Source organism: Pundamilia nyererei, unplaced genomic scaffold (assembly GCF_000239375.1).
Source record: "Pundamilia nyererei isolate P.nyererei 1_Seehausen unplaced genomic scaffold, PunNye1.0 scaffold00386, whole genome shotgun sequence".
Taxonomy (NCBI): domain Eukaryota; kingdom Metazoa; phylum Chordata; class Actinopteri; order Cichliformes; family Cichlidae; genus Pundamilia; species Pundamilia nyererei.
In genome coordinates, this window is record NW_005187787.1 from 2,743 (window position 1) to 23,049 (window position 20,307).

The 20,307-nt window shown below is 40.4% G+C and overlaps 3 protein-coding genes and 1 non-coding gene across 11 annotated transcripts in view; 3 read left to right on the forward strand and 1 right to left on the reverse strand.

Moving 5' to 3' along the window:
* Positions 1-2,832, forward strand: part of pdp2 (putative pyruvate dehydrogenase phosphatase isoenzyme 2) — a gene marked incomplete at its 5' end in the record, with an annotated part of 5,570 nt that extends 2,738 nt beyond the window's left edge. Inside the window, 4 exons of the mRNA XM_005752866.1 lie at positions 590-699; positions 779-1,015; positions 1,111-1,410; positions 1,541-2,832. Of these exons, the coding sequence (XP_005752923.1) occupies positions 590-699; positions 779-1,015; positions 1,111-1,410; positions 1,541-1,816 (923 nt within the window). The remainder of the gene's footprint in view (positions 1-589; positions 700-778; positions 1,016-1,110; positions 1,411-1,540) is intronic.
* A 1,838-nt stretch (positions 2,833-4,670) lies between these two features.
* On the forward strand, positions 4,671-11,589 carry tmem253 (transmembrane protein 253). The gene is made up of 10 exons (XM_005752867.1): positions 4,671-4,685; positions 5,498-5,620; positions 7,300-7,422; positions 7,534-7,617; positions 10,331-10,492; positions 10,572-10,682; positions 10,786-10,842; positions 10,928-11,035; positions 11,176-11,322; positions 11,536-11,589. The coding sequence occupies exons 1-10, from the start codon at positions 4,671-4,673 to the stop codon at positions 11,587-11,589; spliced, it is 984 nt and encodes a 327-aa protein (XP_005752924.1).
* A 3,654-nt stretch (positions 11,590-15,243) lies between these two features.
* The window catches only part of frmd4a (FERM domain containing 4A), a 74,863-nt gene continuing 69,799 nt past the window's right edge, over positions 15,244-20,307 (reverse strand). For 7 of the 8 annotated variants that reach the window (XM_005752853.2, XM_005752852.1, XM_005752851.1 and 4 more), the window contains exons 21-24: positions 19,947-20,270; positions 19,285-19,868; positions 17,466-17,568; positions 15,244-16,502 (exon numbers count right to left, since the gene is read on the reverse strand). In XM_005752853.2, coding sequence (XP_005752910.1) covers positions 16,400-16,502; positions 17,466-17,568; positions 19,285-19,868; positions 19,947-20,270 — 1,114 coding nt within the window. In that variant the 3' untranslated portion in view covers positions 15,244-16,399. Of the gene's footprint in view, positions 16,503-16,941; positions 17,014-17,465; positions 17,569-19,284; positions 19,869-19,946; positions 20,271-20,307 lie in introns of all 8 variants that reach the window. The other variant, XM_005752850.2, reaches the window with a different exon arrangement.
* trnam-cau (transfer RNA methionine (anticodon CAU)) lies at positions 17,722-17,794 on the forward strand. Its single transcript has one exon. It is a non-coding gene; the product is annotated as a tRNA-Met (tRNA).

A 20,307-nucleotide genomic window follows, 5' to 3' on the forward strand; every position in this document is an offset into this window, starting at 1 on the left:
TTTTTTAGTTTTGTCATTTCCCTCGATTACTTTTTAATTTTTATGCTATTTTTTGCTTTCAAACAGCCTTTAAAATACATAACACAAAGTGAAAGGAAAAACATGAATTTTCTGCAGTGATTGGATTTGTTGGCTCTGTTATGCTTTGAAAGTTATTTTGCTGGCATGATTTGATTCCACGTCTCAGTGAACACCTTCACTGTAACATGAAACACTTTTATATTAATGTGAGTGGTCTCTTTTATGATGAGAGTGCACACATCTAAAGGGCAATAGGGGTCACACAATGGACAGATGAGTATGAAAATGATCTAAATCATATTCTACTACTGAATACTAGTAGGAAATTTTAGACTGAGGTGACTGTAGTGCTCTTAAGTACCAACATCTAACCACTATATATGGAAAATATTTTTAAAGAATGACATCATCCCTGTAGTAGCCTTACAGAAAATTTAAAATCAATAACAGGACACACTGAAGCCGTTTCAGCATCAAACACTTTACTAATACGTGTTGATTTATGTCTTAACTTGTCAGTTATCTGTGTATGCAGAATAGCACAAAACAAAAAGCCTGTTTTCTTTTTTTAGTCCTCAGGATGCTCTGGATTATGCTTTCAAACGGCTTGATGCTGACATCTCTCTGGAGGCTCAAGTTCCTCTATCCAATGACCTAATGAGAAGTACAGCCATTCAGGTAATAAGATACAGCAGTCTTCGGTCTCTAGTGTGTTTTAAGTTCATACAAGGTTGATACACATGCATTATCTGTCCAGGTTGCATTTGCCGGGTGCACTGCTTGTGTGGCCCATGTTGGCATGGATGGCATCCACGTGGCGAACACCGGTGACTGTCGAGCAGTACTAGGGGTGCAAAATGAAGATGGCTCATGGAGCGCTTTACCCCTTTCTCAAGACCATAACTCACAGAACCAGGCTGAGGTGGAACGCATCAAAGCCCAACATCCACCTTCAGAGAGCGACACAGTGGTTACAGATGACAGGCTGCTAGGGGTGGGTTTTTGTCGCCACATGCAACAGATCACAAATTTGTTTGCCATTCGGTTTAGAGAATGAGTCATTGGTTCAATTCTTTATCTTTCTGTCAGGTCCTAATGCCACTCCGTGCGTTTGGTGATGTGAGATTTAAATGGAGCCATGAGCTGCAGCAAAGTATTTTAGCCAGCCTGGAATCTGGAGTAGACCTTGACTCTCTTAATCTGTATCAGTACACTCCGCCTAACTATCTAACACCGCCGTACCTGGACGTGTCACCTGAGATCACTTATCATAAACTGAGACCCCAGGACCGCTTCCTGATCCTCGGTACTGACGGCTTATGGGATGAACTAGGGAGTGAGGAGGCAGTACGGCTCATTGGAGAGCACCTGAGTGGAATTCACCTACAGGTTTGTATGGAGTAACTACTTCACAACATGTAACTTTTAGATACAGCACTTTATTTAGACTTTATCCTGCAATCTTGACCTGAAAAAACAAAAAGGCTTCTAACTGACCTTTTTGTTTTTTTTCTTCCAGGCTCCAGTTTCTCAGTCTGAGAGAAAGCTGAAGTTGGGTCAGATGCATGAACTCTTGCTGAAACGCCAGGCCCGTGCCTCCCCGGCTCTAGACACAAACGCTGCCACACACCTCATCAGACATGCTCTCGGCACTGGGGACTATGGAGAACTATCCCAGGAGAGGCTGGCGTCAATGCTTGCTTTGCCGGAGGATCTAGCGCGAATGTACAGAGATGATATCACAGTTACTGTGGTGTATCTGAACTATGATCTGGCTAGATCTCACCACAACTAATGGACAGAGAGAAACAATTACGAGAATTGGGCTATTCAGATTAGGACTGTAACAGTAAGTATTAACGAGACCCTTGATCTTTAGAAAATGAACTATTGAGATCATATTAACTATACAGATATGATAATACAATAAATAGTCTTGTAGTTTATTGTTTTATATACTTTTTATACAGTTTTGGTTACAAACAATGCCTATCTACACTCTTACAACTAGTGCAATTAATTTGTCTAAAAAAACAGAAAAATAATAAAGTCAACGATTCTTGGAGAATTGTACTGATAACATTTTTTTGTAAATATTCTGTATCTATGTTAATAATACAGTTTTATTGTGAATTCTTTTGACCATGACAGTCAGTTAACATTTTCTAAAGGTTGTCACAGTTACAGCTTGCTATATAGACTGATTGATTTTCAGTGTTTACTTACAGTTAGCCTGAACAGACAAATGCAAAAATAATCATCGGTCTGGAACCGTTCAGTTTAGTTCACAACACATTGTGAACCGATGCAGGTCAAAATACCTCCGGATCAAACTGTAGAACTACAACGAAACGCGGCACAGTCCTGACTGACCAAAAATATAAACACACTGCAGCTCGTACTTTTCCGCATATCTGACAATCAGTTGGCCCACACATGCTAAGCCTGCTCAATGTCTTTGGAATAGAGGGTGGCCATCCATATGCTTTCTACAGAAACATCGGCACTCCAATTTGTCTGGTTCTTAGGAAAAGTTCAGTTACCAATTCATAGTTGCAGCATTTAATGAGTCACAAATACAGTTTTTGTTTGGAAAAAGTCCTTCAGTGTATTTTTGATGTGAAATAATGGTACCTCTCACTTCTATTGATTTTCTTATTGTGCTTTTGTTTTTCCATTTAGTCTTTTTTTTTTTCCATGTCCCTGTTTGTGTAAGCTGTGAAGTATCTTTTAATGAAGTTTAAATGTTTATTGTAATCGTGTTTTTATGTTTCCATTCCATTTACAAAATTAAACTAATATTACATTGAACAGATTGTATTTTTTTTCTGTCAGAAACATTTGGATTAAAAGAAGTTACAAGGGGACATTTAAATATTGTAAAGCATAGTTTTAATGTCCTTTTGCCTAAACCTGGAAAGTAGATAAGTGGGGTCGGGAGTTTTCAAAATAAACTCTGCTTGTCATGGAGCCTGTCTCTTCTCAAACGTGTTTTCTAAACATGTGTGTGACATATTAGAGGAAAAAAGTTAGTCTGTAATCAGCCTGATGGTCGTACAAACATAAGTGAAGTTATTTTAATTGATGCTGCAAGTGGCTCACATTTTTCTGCTGGTCTCTCACAATTGTAGAGAATATGAACAAATTCCACTTAAAAAAAACCCTCAAGCCTTTTTTGAAATGTGAAGTTGGAAACCCACATGTGTAAACACCCTCACCTGCAGGTCTGACGTATTCTTAATTCCAGTTTAGCTCTTTCCTGTGGAAATCAGCTACTCGGCGTGTGAAGAAAGTGAAACGCTAAACACAAATACTGTAGCCGGTGGCAGTTAAAGAAGGCAGCCACAGACAGTTGCTAGGAAAGTTACTGCACTGATGGAGGATGTTTAAAGAGGAAAAACACTAAAAGACCCATTAGTAAACATAAGTAAACTTGGCAATCTGACATTGGACTGTAGGGCTTCTATACTTGAAATCATGGGGGACACCAGGGTCTTGTGGGTGCTCTTTTTGCTGTATCAAATCCACGTGAGTGTTTTTTGTTTCTCTCTCTGCTTTTCGAGATGTCTCAAATGACCTCATTGCCCTTAACACTTAGGTTTTTATTTATATTTGTATAATATGTGCATCTTTATATCCAATCTTTTCGCTTTTAAAATTTCTTAGTTTTTTGCATATTTGTCAAACCTACATGTTTCGCATCACTGAACAAAATAGCGTTTTGTCTTTCCTTAGATATATTTGTTTAATATTTACATTTGTTTGATGTTCTGAAACATTTAACTGAGACAAATATGAACAAAAAGACATCAGAAAGAGGGTAAATACTTTTTTGCAGGACTGTTTATTTAGTAGCATTATTGGAAGTATTGTCTTTACAAGGTTTGATTTATTTTGTTTGCTTGCTTTCTAAACCACTCAGGTTTGAAATGATACACAGAAGCTCACTAGTATTTGTTTAAATATCCTTAACCTTGAGCAGATACTTTTGATCCATGAACAAGTTTCTGAAATAATTATGTCTGGATACGTGACCACTCTTCTTGGGGGAATCAATTGTTCATTTAAATTGTGTGTTTTCCTGACACCATCCTGATATTTAGGAGTGGTTAACAAATTTTAAGTAGGGTTGAGTTCAGGGATTTGGAAAGGCCATTGTAGAAGCTTAATGTCAGTCTGCCTGTTCCAAAACCAGTTTTGATGTTTGGGATCATTGTCCTGTTGAAACACTACTGTCTCCCAGTTTCAACTGTATGGCTGTTGATTTAGGGTGAAGTTTGAGCATTTGGAGTTAGCCCTCCTACACTTTTTTTTTTAATTACGAGTACGAGCGACAGCAAAACACCTGAGCACTACCATGCTTGACAGTTGGTACAGTTGGTACTCCTCCAAACATGCCTTGAACGAATCTACCAGTCGGAGTCAACCATGATCACTAATGAGAAGTTAACAGGCCTTGGCTTAGTCAAGCTAAAGCTATTGTAGAACATTCAGCACCACATAAACGGTTGAATGGTGAGGAGAGATAAATTGGAAAACAAAAAAAGTAGACATGACTACTCGGAGGCTAGGAGTACAACAAAAAGCAAAGTAAAAGGCTTACAGTGAACTGTATGTGAACCTGGACACTAGAGAAGGAGAAAAAGACCATGGAGCTAGTTACGGTAAGGATGGAGATAAAAATATGCTAACAAGTAAAGAGAAGAGAGAAAGTAGAAGCGCTACAGCTGGAATGTGCTGATGACGAAGTATAGAGAAGGTCTCAAAGAGTTGCACTGTGTCTATGTGGATCTAGAGAAAATATGTAACAGGATGCCAAACAGAGAAACTGTGGTATTGTATGAGGGAGTCAGAAGTGGCAGAGAAGTATGTGAGGGTGGTGCAGAACGACAACTGGAGATACAGATAGGTTCAAGGTGGGGGTGGGATTTATCAGGGCTCAACTCTGAGCCCGTTCACAGTAGTGATGGACAAGCTGACAGATGAAGTCAGTTTAACAGTTAAGGCAGAAGTGTTCATGGGATAAAGTGTTTGTGGAGAGCGCTGTGATGTGTAATGAGAGTGGGGAGCAGGTAGGAGAGAGCCTGGAGAGGTGGAGGCATGCTCTGAAGAGAAGATGAATGAAAGTCAGGAAAAACAGGATGTGTTTGTTTTATATTATAACTTACATTGTTTTCAGATTGTAGTTTGTTTTTTAACACTTCACTATGACACATCTACACGTATATTGTAAGCTTAGCATTACTAGGATAATGTCTATTGTTGCTTCCTCAGTGCTTGGCATTTCAAGCTGCTCCTGCAGGGATCCAACCACAGTGCCTGAAAAATAGAAAAAGCTGCCCAAATAAAGTCTCCAAGAACGTAGATCTTGAGGTAATTTTAGAATTATTTGCATCGTCACATTTCATTGATTAAATACTATATCTGGTGCGACAGGATGTCCTGATTCAAAAGGTCTTACACCCTCCCCCTGCAGCTTCCCATTGTGGAGTTTCCATTTGTGTCTGGCAGCTTGAAACGGATGAAGAGGGAGTGGGTTATTCCACCAATTAGCTTTTCAGAAAATGTCAGGGATCCTTACCCCAAAAATCTGGTGAAGGTAACTGCTGCCATGCAACCCTAATCCCACAGAAGTTGGATGCTGCGTAAAATGTAAATGCAATGATTTTCAAATCTCATAAACACGTATTTTATTTACAATAGAACATAGAAACATATCAAATATCAATCACGATCATTTTACAATTGATGACAGGAAGACAAATTTGGGAAATGCTCTTGTTACCACTGCATATCACCTTCGCTTGTTTTAACAACAATTCTTAGAACTTAGGAAACCAGCTTCAGTACTTTTGGGAGAAGAATGTTTCCTGATTTTGTCTGATGCAGGATTCTTGTTGCTCAACACTCCTGGGTCTTATTTTTTGATCCCGATGGGCCAAAAGCTTTCAGTTAGTGAAACATCTGGATTGCAAGAAGGCTAGTTCAGTCGACTATGAAGTCATGCTGTTGTAACAGCTCCAGCATGCAGTGCCACATTGTCCTGCTTTTCTGGAGGTGCTAGCTATATTTCTGGATCATGTTCACATATGGCTTCTTTTTTGCATGATAGAGCTTTAACCTGCATTTATCTGTGTTCACAGACAGTGATTTCTTTGCCCATGCAGTAATTTCAATGACAGAATCATGTCTATTTTTAATGCAGTCCTGCCTGAGGGCCTGAAGACAAGTGCATCCCATGTTGATTTTCAGCCTTGTCCTTTGGATGCAGGGATAAGGAACAAATTTGTAAAATGGCTTTATTAGACTTTCAAATCATTGCATTCGGTTTATTTTTTTTACATTTTATGCAGTGTCTTCTTCACTCTTTTGGAATTGGGGTTATATAAACCAAGTGATATTGTGTTGTATTCACCTCTGCTCAAATGACATTTTTATTTTTGGGATTAGCTGAAGTCCAACAAAGAAAAAAAGGTGGCCATAACTTACAAGATCACTGGACCAGGAGCAGATCAGCCCCCTGAGGGTGTTTTTACTGTTGATCGGCGATCGGGGATTTTGTATGTGCATATGCCGTTGGACAGGGAAAAAATACTCACAAGAGAGACTCACATGAGAGGATAAAACACACCTTTTGACTATGCTCAGTTTTGCAGTTTTTAATAGATGTAAACAGGTTAAAGCAAACATAATTCTGGTGGTTAGGAGAATGGTTTGCTAATGATTGAGAGAAAAGCAAATGGGAGATAGAGCTTAGAAAGTATTGAGTGATTGGATCACTTGCAGAGTTGGACGGCTGATTGAGGAATCCTGGTGGGCAGAAGGAGAATAAGCCGACCTGGAATGAGAGATTCTGTGTTGGTGATGCAACACTGGATAATGTATTACTAATGAAACTAACGAATAAAATAGAAGACTTAGGGGGAAATACTGATGATGTAATAAAATTGCAGTATCACTGCCTGAGAAAGTTGATGCCGCAGTCACACTAAAGTAGGGGGTACATTTTTCTGAGGCTTTTTCTACGGTGGCCCTGAAAGGTCAAACGCACTACAAATGCAATCCTTCACATGTTTTGGTTTCTGCCACTTCCTCAGTGCTTCACTCACATTAATGTCTCCTTCAAAAACAACTTCCCTTGTTTTTTTGGTGAGATTTGTTTTATTCAACTTCCTTCGTGTTTTGTGTGTTGCAGCATTTTTATATGTGCTGGTGTGTTTGACCTATCAGGGCCACCATACTTCCCTGTTTTGTACATATGTTCATCTTGTGTTATAGGTCTATGACCTGAGCCAGCTCCACAGAGGGCTTGATAACCGTCCTGAAGTCTTCTGCACTGATGTTCTTCCTGCTGCACAGAGCTGCCCAAACTACCGCCTACAAATACAAGCCAATGCAAAAGCCAGTACATGCATTTAATAGCAAACCTTTGGTATATATGTAAAGATTTACAGTTTATATGACTGTAATATTTTCAGAGTCTTATATGTGCCTGTGGCTGTCCCCTCTTAGAATACATGTGCTGCAGACAGTGAACCCACAGCTCCTCCTTATGACTCGCTCCTGGTGTTTGACCGTGAAGGTAAAGGCTCTGAGGCAGATTCACTCAGTTCGATGAAATGGTTGAACATTAATAAAAGGTGGCGATAAAGAGCCGAAGCTTCTCTGAGGGGAAGTCTACTGGAAATTTGCAAACAGCACCTCCTGGAGGATTAAATGAGGAATTGCTGTTGTCCTGTTGTCCTGATCAAGTGTGATACATTTTTATTTTTTTTTTATTAGGGTTTCTAAGCTAATTAATATAATGATTAATATACTTTTATGGTCTCATGTACTGGATTTATAGGTTTTAATATATGTAATATTTTTCCATAATATGTATCTATGCATGATCGCTATATTGTTTGACACAGAATATAAGATTTAGGTTTTTTCTTGTAATAAAAAGAGATTTTTTTGACTATTTTCAATCCAGTCATTGTCTTTCTATGCATGTACTTTATTTTTGTGGAGTTATTTTAGGATATTTTTGTGTTTGAATGAAAAGAAAAATCTTTGTATCTTTTGTTATTTGTAATGGCTCAATGATTGTTGGTAACCGTGTCCATTAGGTTCAGCCGGGACTTTTTTGAGGGTCATGCACACATGCGTAGCTATACTCCAGTGACCATAGCTGACTGTATTCTAGGGGCCAAAGCAGGCAACACTAAAGGAAATTTGAAACTGCTAGCTAAGGATACATGTAGATTTCACATTGGCAGTAATAGCACAAATTATTTGTTTGATTAAAAAAATATGTTCCCACAGATGTGTCATTAGGTAAAGAATCTCTAATAACTTCTTTACTTAGACACTTCCTCTCTGATTGATCTTTGATTTAACTTCTGTATTTTCAGTATTTTCCTCTAAACCATCATCATTATTACTTCAATTTGAACTATGATTAATCTATATTTATTAACACTCTATGTAATATATCTACCTTATTATCCTAACAGAGCACTTCACTCGCAGGCTGTAGGCTTCCTTGTGGTTCTTAGAGTTTTCAAAAGTAGTCTGGGAGGGAGTAAAATTGGAGGCGGAGCCTACAGCTTTCTGGCCCCTTTATTCCCAGTTTGGATTTGGGAGACAGACAGACTCTCTACTTTTAAGATTAGGCTTAGAACTTTCCTTTTTGACAAAGCTTATAGTGAGAGCTGGATCAGATGACCCTGAACTATCCATCTCTTGGTTATTTTGCAATAGGTTTCGGCTGCTGGGGGACATCACATTGAGCTCTGAGCATTTCTTTTCACTCCCTTCATGTTTATACACCACTATGCATTCAATCATTAAAAATGATTAAACTAAGGCTCTTTGTCTCATACAGTGTCTTTTGTCTCGCCTCTCTGTTCCCTCTTCTCTTTGCCCTAAACTTTGAATTGAATACCAAGTCTTTATGAGATAATTATTTTCTCATTCTTATCTGATATGGGATTCTAGCTGCTCATCAATTTTGGGTCTCATTTGTTGTATTTTTCATTTCATGATGTGCCAAATGTTTTCAACTGGTGAAAGGTCTAGACTGCAGCCAGGCCAGTTCAACAGCCAGACTTGCTATGCTGTCGTAATAGATAGAGCAGTATGCGCTCTAGCTGAATTATGCAAGGCGATCCCTGAAAAAGGATCATTTGTAACGGTCTGAAACATGTATATACCTTGATGGTGCCTCTCTAGATGCGCAAGCTGCCAAAGTCACTGTCACTAATGCATCTCCATACCATTAGAAATGCAAGCTTTTGAGCTGAGCTCTCAAAAAGCTGGATGCTTCCTCTCCTCTTTAGTTAGGAGGATGTTTGGTTTTCAAAAAGAATTTCAATTTTTGATTTGCTCAGTTCTCCCACTTTGCCTCAGTCCATTTTAAATGGCCTTTGACCCAGAGAAGATGGCGGTGCTTTAGGATCATCATCACGTATGGCTTCTGTGAATGATCGAGCTTTAACCTGCACTTGTGAATGGCACTCTGAATTGTTTTCAGCCTTTAACCTCAAGCACAGAGATTGTAATGTAGATGGTGAGATATTCAAAGTGTTGAGGAATATTATTCTGAAATTGTTCCACAATTTCTAGATGCAGGGTCTGTCCATCTTTACTTTAACTGATTAATACCAGTTCCTTTTTTTTTCAGTGTCTTGCTATCAAATTAAAAATGAGATATTTTTTCATGAAATAGTAAAATGTCTCAGCAGTAACATTTGATTTTTTACTATTTTCTATTGTGAATAAAATGTGGGTTTCACAAATCACTGCATTCTGGGTTTTTATTTTTTAATTTTGATTTTATACAGCATCCTGATGTTTTTGGGGCTGTGGTTGTGTTTCTAAGTATTCTTCTTGTGTCTAAAATGAACCAAGTCCTCTGATCTTACAGAAAGCCCTGCCTTCAAGCTGATAAGCACTTTACTCATGGCTAACACGCTCTCTGAATCACTTCCTCAGCAGTGAACTTTAACCGTTCATTATCATCCAACTCAAGTGAACTTTGACCAAACAAGTTTACTGTGTGGTACAAGAAGTAACTTTGTAGCCATGAGAAAAGCTGTTCAACGTCTGTTATTCTGGTTGGATGGATATTTTCTGTTTATATAAAAGCCCGTGGATGAATAAACAAGGGCTTTACAACATCTGGGCAAGGTAAGAGGTCACAGACTGAAGTTAAATGCAAAATCTGAATCTGAAGGCGTTCATATCAACCATGATTTGTTTGGCAAAATATCAAATGATTTGTGCAGCATTTAACATCCATACAAATTAACTTTTTCCCTGACAGATGAGGCAGAACATGTTTGAGGAGGGATTGTACCAAGTATTTTTTAAGGATACACCCTCACCATCCCCACAAACTGAGGTCACCAATAATGGAGAGCTAAGCAATGCCAGGATTCATCGTTGGTTCGGGGCTGTGGTTAATACTAGACTTTTAGTCAGTGGGGTAAGAAGCTCACCCAAACTATTGATTAACATCCTGAAGCTTTGAACCTGCCCATCTTTTATTCTTTATTCCCCCTCAGGTGATTCAAATCCTCAGTGCCTTAGTTTGCATACTAACCACAATCACTCACGCATGTGTGAGCTACAGCTGTGCTGTCTCCATGACAACACCAGCATGGTCAAGCATATTTGTGAGTCCACATCTGCTTCAGCTGACATGCACACAGTATAAAATTTCTGTTTTAAAAGAGAGAAAGCCAAATAGGAGGTTGCACCTGTTTTTTGTTGTTCCAGTATGTGGCTGCTGGGTGTCTTGCAATTGAGGTTCAAAGAAAAGCGAATAAACTGAAGGTAAAAAGTTTGGTAAATTCTTATGTGGCTTCTTTTTTACTTATGTTATGATCAGCCTGACTTAGTTTATCTTAACAACAAACAGATCATCGCTCTGATGGGTGTGAATGTCTTTACTCTCGTGTTTGGATTCTCAGCTTTGCTGGCCAACGGTATCAGAGCTGCACAAGCCGTCACACTCACTTACCAACAGGTAATTCTGCATTCCAGTAACTAGGTTTGAATCTTTCTTTATAATAAAGAGGTCCTGTAAGGAATCTCTTTTGGGGTTTGTGTTCAGCATACACAGAAAACCTTACAATCGTTCTTTTCTTTCTGCCTTCTTCTCACTAGCGTGCTGGTTCTTATGTTGCAAGGGCGAGCACCATAGTGTTCACCGTACATTGCTTCCTGGCATCACTCTACATACTTTTCCTGTCCTGGAGGGGTCTGCGCCGCTACAGTTCTCCCCATTTTCAGGTTTACAGTCGCGTCTCACAGGTAAATATTGGATGATAGGGTAAAATAAAAAACCTGAGACTGGGAGAAAATCCTAATCAATGCTGTGACTTCTGGTTTAAAGGAATACAGGAATGCAGTTTAATTCTGTTAGCTTTTTTTTAGGGCATGATGATGTATATTGAATTATTTAGTTTGCATTGATTTGTTAATCACTGCTATCTTAGTGTTTCATCTAGATGCTTTTCTTGGCAGGATCCAGATGAAACCAATGGGCCTCTCCTGGAACAAGTGGAATTTAATATGTGAAAGATCTGAAATCTCATTGTTTGCGAGCATAGTTACTGTCATTAAATTGTTTGTTTGATCTGAATATAGTAATGTTGTAAATCTGTTAAAGGCAGTAACCTATCCTCCAGACAACCATTCACCCTCACACTCACACCTCAGAACAGTTTCTACAAACATCAGTTAATCTAACATGCACGTGTTTGGACGGTGAGAGGAAGCTGGATTACCTGGAGACAGCTGACATAGACACAGGCCTCCACAGAGACTTCAGACTGGCTGGTGGAGTCAAACCCAGGGCCCTCTTATTGTCAAAAAATTGACAGTGGAAATTGCTGTCATATATAAATATGCCAATAAAATTTGGTCTTTTTTATTTTATTTTTTGTAATTCAAAGGCTATAATGGTTAAAACTGCTGCCATGGTTTTCTTTCTTCATTTACTTCGATGTTATTCTGCAGAGGGCACTAGAGGGCGATGCTGCCACAGATTTTTCACATCGTAAACCAGTGTGATATTTTACTCCATTGCAGTAGTTGAGCGTAAACCTGGATAATGAATTTCATTTTATTATTTAAGGTTTTTTTTTCTTTTTTTTCAGCACTCAGGACCTTCAGGGCTGAGAAGCTGAGAGTGATCTAATGAATATGAATCTTCTTCAGTTGTAATCTATCCGTCGCTGACTGTAAATAAATGTTCCTGTTGAAAAAGCTTGCAAGAATCTGTTATTTTTCCCCCCCTCCCTCTGGATATTTTTTCATGAATGTCAGTGGGATTTTAAGCATCTTACTTGAACCCTAACCCTAAACTCAACATACAGTCAAAAACTGCACATCAAAGACATATGTGCATGAGTAATAGTTCTTATATTTATGTATTGTGTAGTAGAGGGTGTGGTGTGTTTGAGTATTTCAGTGATGGAGGATTTAATTAGGAATTTAAACGAAGGTCATACACCACTCCTGCAGCAAGAACTCTCTCTCTTTCTCTCTCTCTCTCTCACACACACACACATACAGACACACAAACATGCACAAACAGACGTATGAGTGGAAAAAAATCCAAGTGCAGTTACTTTCTCACGGCAGTTCGGGATAACAGCTTCCAGCTGTTGCCTGGCAGGGAGAACTGCTATGGGAACACACCGAGTACAAAGACCAACGTGGGATTAATTAGTAAATGGACACAGAAGTGGTACAAACCAAAGCAGGATGATAAAGCTGGGTGTCCTGGCAGAAACTGACACTGTGCTCATGTTAGCAGAAACCACATATCATCACAAAGGATCACAACTACCGTTTGTGAGTTTTGGGCCTGAGTGCTAGCCTTAAAATAGTAGAGCACACGATAAGTTAAACACACATTTCAGCAGAATTTACTTAAAGGAGGATTTTGTTTTCCAGTGGATATCAGCAAATTAAAAAAGGTGAAGCTGGGCTGTTTAACCACGTTTTCTGATGAGTAATATCTTTTCTGTTTGGAGTGTATCTTCCCTTCTGACTCCACAGGAAATCCTCTCAAAGGTGCAGAAGGGAGGGAAGTAAATTAAGCTCGGATGTTGGGAGAGCGAGTGTGTCCGGAGGAGAGGAAACAGTGACCACATGTTGGGATTCCCTTTGATAAGTCTGGCCGACACTATGACCTTTCAGCTGGATGGCCTCAAGGTATCTGATCTTGAACCACTTTGGAGAAAGGGAACGGAAGAAGTGAAAAAAGAAACGACAGACCACTTATCTTGAGAACATTCATCAATAATTTATTTTCTTACTCTCAAGAACCACCACAGCTTCTCGTCTTGAAAATTTCATCATCAATTTTGAACAACACAGTTTTGAAAAATGCAAAGTTACTATACAAATTCTTAATAGAAAAAAGAATAAATTAAGTGTGGAATTAAGTGTTTTTTTTTAATCAATTCCACATTTGTTTTCCTACAACACCTTTAATGTACTGTTTCAGCTGAAGAGAACTGATAAAATTGAGTTACATGCTCTATTGTCTGGTAGAGGAAGTGCTTCTACTATTAAACTGTTTGTTAAAATAAGCTTCATTTTGCACATCTGGTATTGAATCTATTGATAACAATGAAGAGATGTCTAGATCCTACGTGACAAAGCAGTAAGTGGTCATTTTGTAGCACCTGAAAGGGTTGTTACAATGTCCGAAACTTAAAAAAACAAAAAACAATACTGGTTCATTTAAAGTGGAACATTGTTAAAACAAAGGATGTGAATGTTAAAAACCCCACAAAATCTAATAGTGCCCCATCAGTACATACAGGAAAAGACTTGATAAAATAGTTAGTTCATTTCTTCTCTTGGGAGTATTACAAAAACCTCATACATTAGTATGGAGCACAGGAAATATGTTGTTTGGAAATATGAAGGGAAAGGATGTCACACGTCTTCACAATGAGCTCAGAGGTCAGAGATTACAACAAGGTCAAAATGGTACTTTTTTTGGTGCGGGATGACACCACGGAGTAAAACGTGCTAATGGTAACACGAAGGAGCTGGGCGCTGTCTTTGGGGTCTTCCTTTCTCAGAGGATCTTCACGGCATGCGTGGGATTTTTTGTCTAGCACAGAAATGTTTCGGAGGGAAAAGCAAGATCAAACTCAAATACACTCGAGTAAAGAAGTCATATTAGGTGATCACTGGTTCCAACTCTGCTTAACGACTTATTCAATTTGTCCAAACTTGGCAGGAACAACTGCCCAAGAACTGGCCATGCAGGAGGTCGGGCGAAACCTTCTTAGTAAAATATTGTTTGCCCCAAATAACTCACAGCAGTCTATAAAGGAAATACAAATGAAAGACGTACCGTTCCTCTCATACCAAGAAGCACAATACACCTTTTATCCAGTCTGAATGGTGCTATAGGATCTATCACTGAGATTCACAACGTGTTTTAGAGCAAAATAGCACTTGGTTAATTTAGATTTTGAGGAATAAGGAAACAGTGGTGAGCATTAATTTGCAACGGAAACATTTGTCAAAGGAAGAGAAGGAAAATGGCTAAAAACAACCAAAATTCCCTTTATTGTTATTTCTTTTTTCTTTTTTTTACAAAACTAGATGTGCTTTTCTAACCCTGTTCTGAATATTTGATTGATTAGGACGTGTGAGAAAAATAATTCTCTCCATTTGAGCGGATTAAAGTATTTGTGTGTTGGCTTTAGCGTTTCTTCCCTGACAGCAGGGGTTTTAATTATCTGATGCCTGAAACACAGAGAGGATTGCCCTTTAACACCTTGTGGTTACACTGATATGAGAATACACTTACTGTAGGTCCAGCCCTCAAAGACACTGTTAATGTTGTGCTTTCAGACTTAATGGTGTTAAAATACATTTCACTTAATACCAAATAAACCCTCGTTGGATGTCATCCGTCCGCTGTGCCTCACTGTAATTTCATAGAATGGCTTTCTGCTGTGGGGAAGTAAAGGGGCTGTGTGGTTTGTAATGATTTCAGTAGTAAATTACAGTATTAATGTAAAGCACCAACATATTTGGAACAGATAAAGTAAGATGAGTAAACACAGTGCCATAAAGGGATACTCAGCATGGTGAGAGCTGGTGTAGAGCCAAGATCGAAGGTTAAACAATTCTAACTGAGCCAATGCAATATTAAAATAGAAGTAATGCCAAGACATGTCAGACATTTTTTCTTTCTTTCAGGGTTTAATATGAAACAGTGCGCAAAGGCCAGACCAACAAACTTCAGACAAAATTGAAAAAAGTGCTGTAATGACTGAACAGCACCCATAAATGACCTTTTCTTCCAAGCCTCCTCTACTCCCTGGCTCATACACCATGTGATCAAACATGCTGCTGCGGACAGAGAAATCCTCTGAAGATCACAGATATTAAAATAAACACGAAGGATGAAGTCAGTGAAGAAGGCAAAAGAGTAACGCCAAACAACCACAAATCCAAATTCCCCCTATCATGATCCTTGAATTCACTCCGCCGATTCAAACCAGTCCAAAGACTTCTACGAGGGTTGTTATTGCTATAGTCCTTATTAATATCCAGACAGTCTCTCAGAAACCATGCTGATATCGTCACTTTGAGTACAGTTTTCACTTTTTTTCTTTGTGCCTGCCCAAGAACTCTGGTGTGACTGGTCGATTCAGAAACTGTCTGTGGTTGTGGGTAAAAGAGAGAACTCCTGAATGTTTCAGTCATCTTTTCTGTTTATAAATACGCTGGAAGAAATGAAGAAAAAGAAAGACAAACAAGTGTTAATGGGAATGAAATGCAACACAGTTCGTTTGGGCCTGGAAATGGGTTTTAAACTGGTGGCTCAAATCCAGCAGGTATCCTCTGACTGGGAGGCAGTGCACTGGAATAAGTCTGGGGACCAAAGATGAATATGAAAGAGATCCTGGAATGGCCTGTGTTGTTTCTGCTGAGTTTTGAGTTGCATGTGGGACGTTTTGCTGTGCTCTCACTTCCCATCGCTCGCTTCCCGTTGCCCTGTTATTTGTGTGCTGCAGTAGGTGAGTAAAGAAAGAGCTCTGTGGTGCTGTAGGGTGACAGTTCAACAGCTGAGGTGGCATTTCTCAGTCCGTCCTGTGAAATCTGCCCTTAAAGAGCCCAGCGAGTAGTCCCTGTCCTGCTGAACTGCAATAGACAGGTCATAATAAAGAGGTGGTGAGATGTTAGGAGGAGGGAGGCTCACGTCCAGCCCGTCAAGTCTGCTCAGGGCAGGGTTTCTGCAGGGCTTTGAGGATGAGGTTGTCAGTTGTTGATGGATAATTGTGGGGGACAATGGAGAGGCAGTAGGAGAGGGCAATGGGACTTTTCTAGGCCCCATAGGAAGGTCTCAGACCAGCGTTCCAGGTTTGGCCTTGTCTTGTCCGTACCACTGGACATCTGCCAGCTCTGAACACAGAGGGCTGCTGAGAAAACAGCTGTCACTCAAAGTCCTGCAGAGGAAGAAAGACCAGAATCAGAACAGATGCAGGGCAGCTTTTTTGTCTTTGTCTGCTGTTTGTGAGCTTTTTTGTTGTTGTTCAATCTCTGGTCTGTGACGGTGCACGGTTAAGTGTTGTTTATTAGTGAATCTTGTGAGCTGCAGATCAGAACGGAGCAGAAAGCATGCAAAATTCAGGCAGATACAGGCAAAGAGGGAGTTCATGACACATATACCTCCACCGTCAAAGAGCAAGAAATGAGAAATGAACCACAACTGTCAGTGCCCCACAGATGTGCATTAGTTTATCATGTTTTGATGGGATACATTTTTATGAATGAAAAGTTGGACTAAATTTGGTCCTGATGTTCTATAATGAAAAAGGTTTGCTTTAAAATCTACTGATATTGCATTTTCCTAGTACTACGCTAGATTTAGACCACAGACGGTACCTCTATGCATCAGAGCTGGGCTGAGGGGGAGACTGACAGACGTCCTCAGTAGGAGAGCAGTCTGCTGTCCCTCTAAACCAGGAGAGAGGACACACACATAAGGAAAGGAGGGTTAGTAAAGACAGAAAGATGGACAAGAATGAAATGACAAACAGTAAGCAATAAGAAGATTCCCAAGAGAAAAAAATTAAGAGTAATAGGTGTGTAAGATAATCAAGAAAGACAGTGAAGAAAAAATGTACATAAAGACCACAAACAGGAAAGCAGGCGGGAAAATACAGACATATATGATCTGACTGAAGTCTGAAAAGAATTAGGAAGTGTTTTGCACCCAAAATCACAGACAACGACACAAAGAAGAGCAGACACTCGAAGTTTGTGAGTGTGTTAAGCGTGAGTCCTGGACAAATATGAAGAAAGAGAAAAAAGCTGAGCAGCAGATGCAGTTTTCCCTAATATTCCTATCCGGCTTCAACGTCTTGGCAGCTTTTCAGCCACCTTATGCGTGCTTGTGGGTTTCTTACCCGCTCTGCCAGTTAAGGATGTGTTGTGGGCTGCAGGGAGGTGTGGGTGTAGCTGCGTGTTCACTTGACGGGGTCATACTCCTCTGGCTGTGAGGGGAAGCAGCTAAAGCAAAAAAAGTAGAGTCAGACAAGTGACACAAAGACCAGAGGTTACAGTGAGGTGAAAGACAAAGGAATTCCAGCTATGCTCGGGGGATGGGGGTGGGAAATACCCTGTGAGCTTGGGTGGGAAGGCTGAGGGAGGGGGGGGGAACAGGCCTCGTTGGCGCAGTAGGCAGCGCGTCAGTCTCATAATCTGAAGGTCGTGAGTTCGAGCCTCACACGGGGCATGGCTTCTTTTTTTATTTTGTTCTTAGCCCTTATCTCTTCATATGGACTTGTCAAAAATGCATTTAGCACACACTTCCACATAATTGATGAGCAAGTACCAAAATGTCATCCTTGGGCCAAAAAGATGTATATTTACTTCCCCGAAGGGACATTTGAAGGTTAATTGTCATTCAAGTGAGAAAACTGGGTGAAGATGTGAGAATCCTCACATAAATGCGGGAAACATTAACGTGTGTGCGACGTGACCAAAGCCTGTCAGGCTTCAGATCACAAATCCAGAAATTCAACATTTAAATTCAGCTTTAATTGCTTAGTAATTACAATTTTCCTAAACATTATTAATTTATGTATAATTAAAAATAAATGCGAGTTGAACTGCTGAACTACTCAGTAAGAGTTCTTAATCGGAACCCTAATCTCTGAATATACATGAATAATCTCATTAATTATTGCACGCGTGGGTCACACAGCAGGCAGCGTGAGGTCTCATAAAATAAAGATTTGGAGTTTTAGTTGCATTTTTAAAATCAGCAATACCAGCTAGTAAATTACAACCAAGACCAACACAAATCAGTTTGTCAATTCAATTCAATTTACATAGAGCCACACAGACAGCCATCTCAGAGTGTTTTACATTGTAAACTATATTAAGAGCGAGAACCGCACGATTAGATGATCCCTTATGAGCAAGCATTTGACAACAGTGGGTAGGAAGAACGTCTTTGTAACAGGAAGAGACCTCTGTCATTACCAGGGTCAGGGAGGGGCAGTCAGATACCATTTGGGGTTAATGAGAAAGAGAAAAAGACAAAAGAGTAGAACAGAGAGATCCAGTTTTGGATAGGATATATGTTCCTATCCAAAGCTAGAGTTTTAACAGGCTTGCCTTTTAGCTCAAGCAGCCAACCGGAGGAACACTGCTTCATACCCACACACACATGCCTCACTCTACTGACGCCTTAAACAGTCTATTGCAAAATTTCCCATCCCGTCTTCAAAAACATCAATACCACTAGAAAAGATTAAAAGTGTATTTTCGTGCTGCTCAAACTCCATAATTAGTCAAACTGAGCAACTGTCTACCCTCGTGAAATTAAAATATTAGCTTAAGAAGCTCTGTCATTTTTTTCTGAATGCAGAGATATTTGTAAACCGTTTAATTATTAACAATTGTTGTTATAATCTAAACATTTATGGAAAACTAATATAGAACTGCTCTCAGTCAGAAGATCTGAAGCTAAACGATCCCTCAGTAGTTCCAATAATCTGAGGAGCAAAGGAATTCAAACCATGCTTTACATGTGGCGATGGCCTCGGTTTGCCTTTTTGTCACGGGGTCATTTGACAAAATTAGTGACAGCAGGGATGTACTGCATGCCTTCTCAGTGCAGTAGCGTGCCAGACTCAAAATCTCAAGGCTATGAGTATGAAGCTGTGACCGCTGATATCGGTTCACCTGTTTAAGATAAGGTTTCACGATGAGACCTACCTGGTGAGCCTTTGGCGAGTGTTCCTACTCTACTTCCTCGACCATGTCCCAGAGTTCCTTGCTGTGACCCAGTCTCAGAGGATGTGGATCCCGAATGTGAGTGACTCCTCTCCTTTAGGCTCCCTGAAGACCTCTGGTACCAGCACCGCAGTTCTTCAGAAACGGCCGCCCTCCCACCTCCTCCGCCTCCACCACCCTCTCTCCCCAATGATGGAGTCCTTACGATCTGAGAGCGTGACGGCGTAAGTCGGCCGCTTCCCTCTCCTCCCTCCTCTCCCCCCCAAGCCTCTTTGTACAGTCCCCCAGCCGTGTAGGAACTGGAGGTCTTGAACTGAGCCTTCACGCTGTAGTGTCCCTCCTGATCACTCTCCAGGCTGCGCACCACCACGGGGTTGGGGCTGCCCTCTACATATAGAGGGTACTCTTTGATGCGGTACTGGGAAGAGGGCTGGCTCTGGCTGTGGAGGTAGACTCCATGGTGTCCCCCTCCCACTCCACTACCACCTAATCCTCCACCAGAACCGTTCTTAGCTGCCAGATTTGGCATTGAGCCAGAGTTAGAGGAACCCAGGTGACCTGCAGACCTGCAGAGAAAACAAAAAATGATATATGACAGTCTCACACATGAACATGTATATATATGTATATTTCCCTGCTCTTACCTGTGTCTTTGCCTCTGCCTCTGCCTGGCTTTGGAGGGTGAATCTTCTCCCAGAGTAGAGTAATTTGGGTTACTGCCAGGGGGTCCTCCAGAGGGGTAATAATGCTCCGAGCTGCTTTGGCTGGTGCAGGATGAACAGTCATCCAGTGGGTCGGAGCCATTGGAGCTGCGTCCTGGGCCGAGGAAGAAGTCAGGGCTGCCCAGGGTGTGCGGATGTGCGTCGGAATCGGATGCCAGCAGTTTGCCCTGGGACTCAAGGCTGGAGCTGCGGTTCCTAAAGTGCTGAGAAAGACTGTGCAGACGGGTGGGACTGATGTCCACTGACCTGTGAGAGTTGGCAGAAATACTAAGTGTAAAGACTG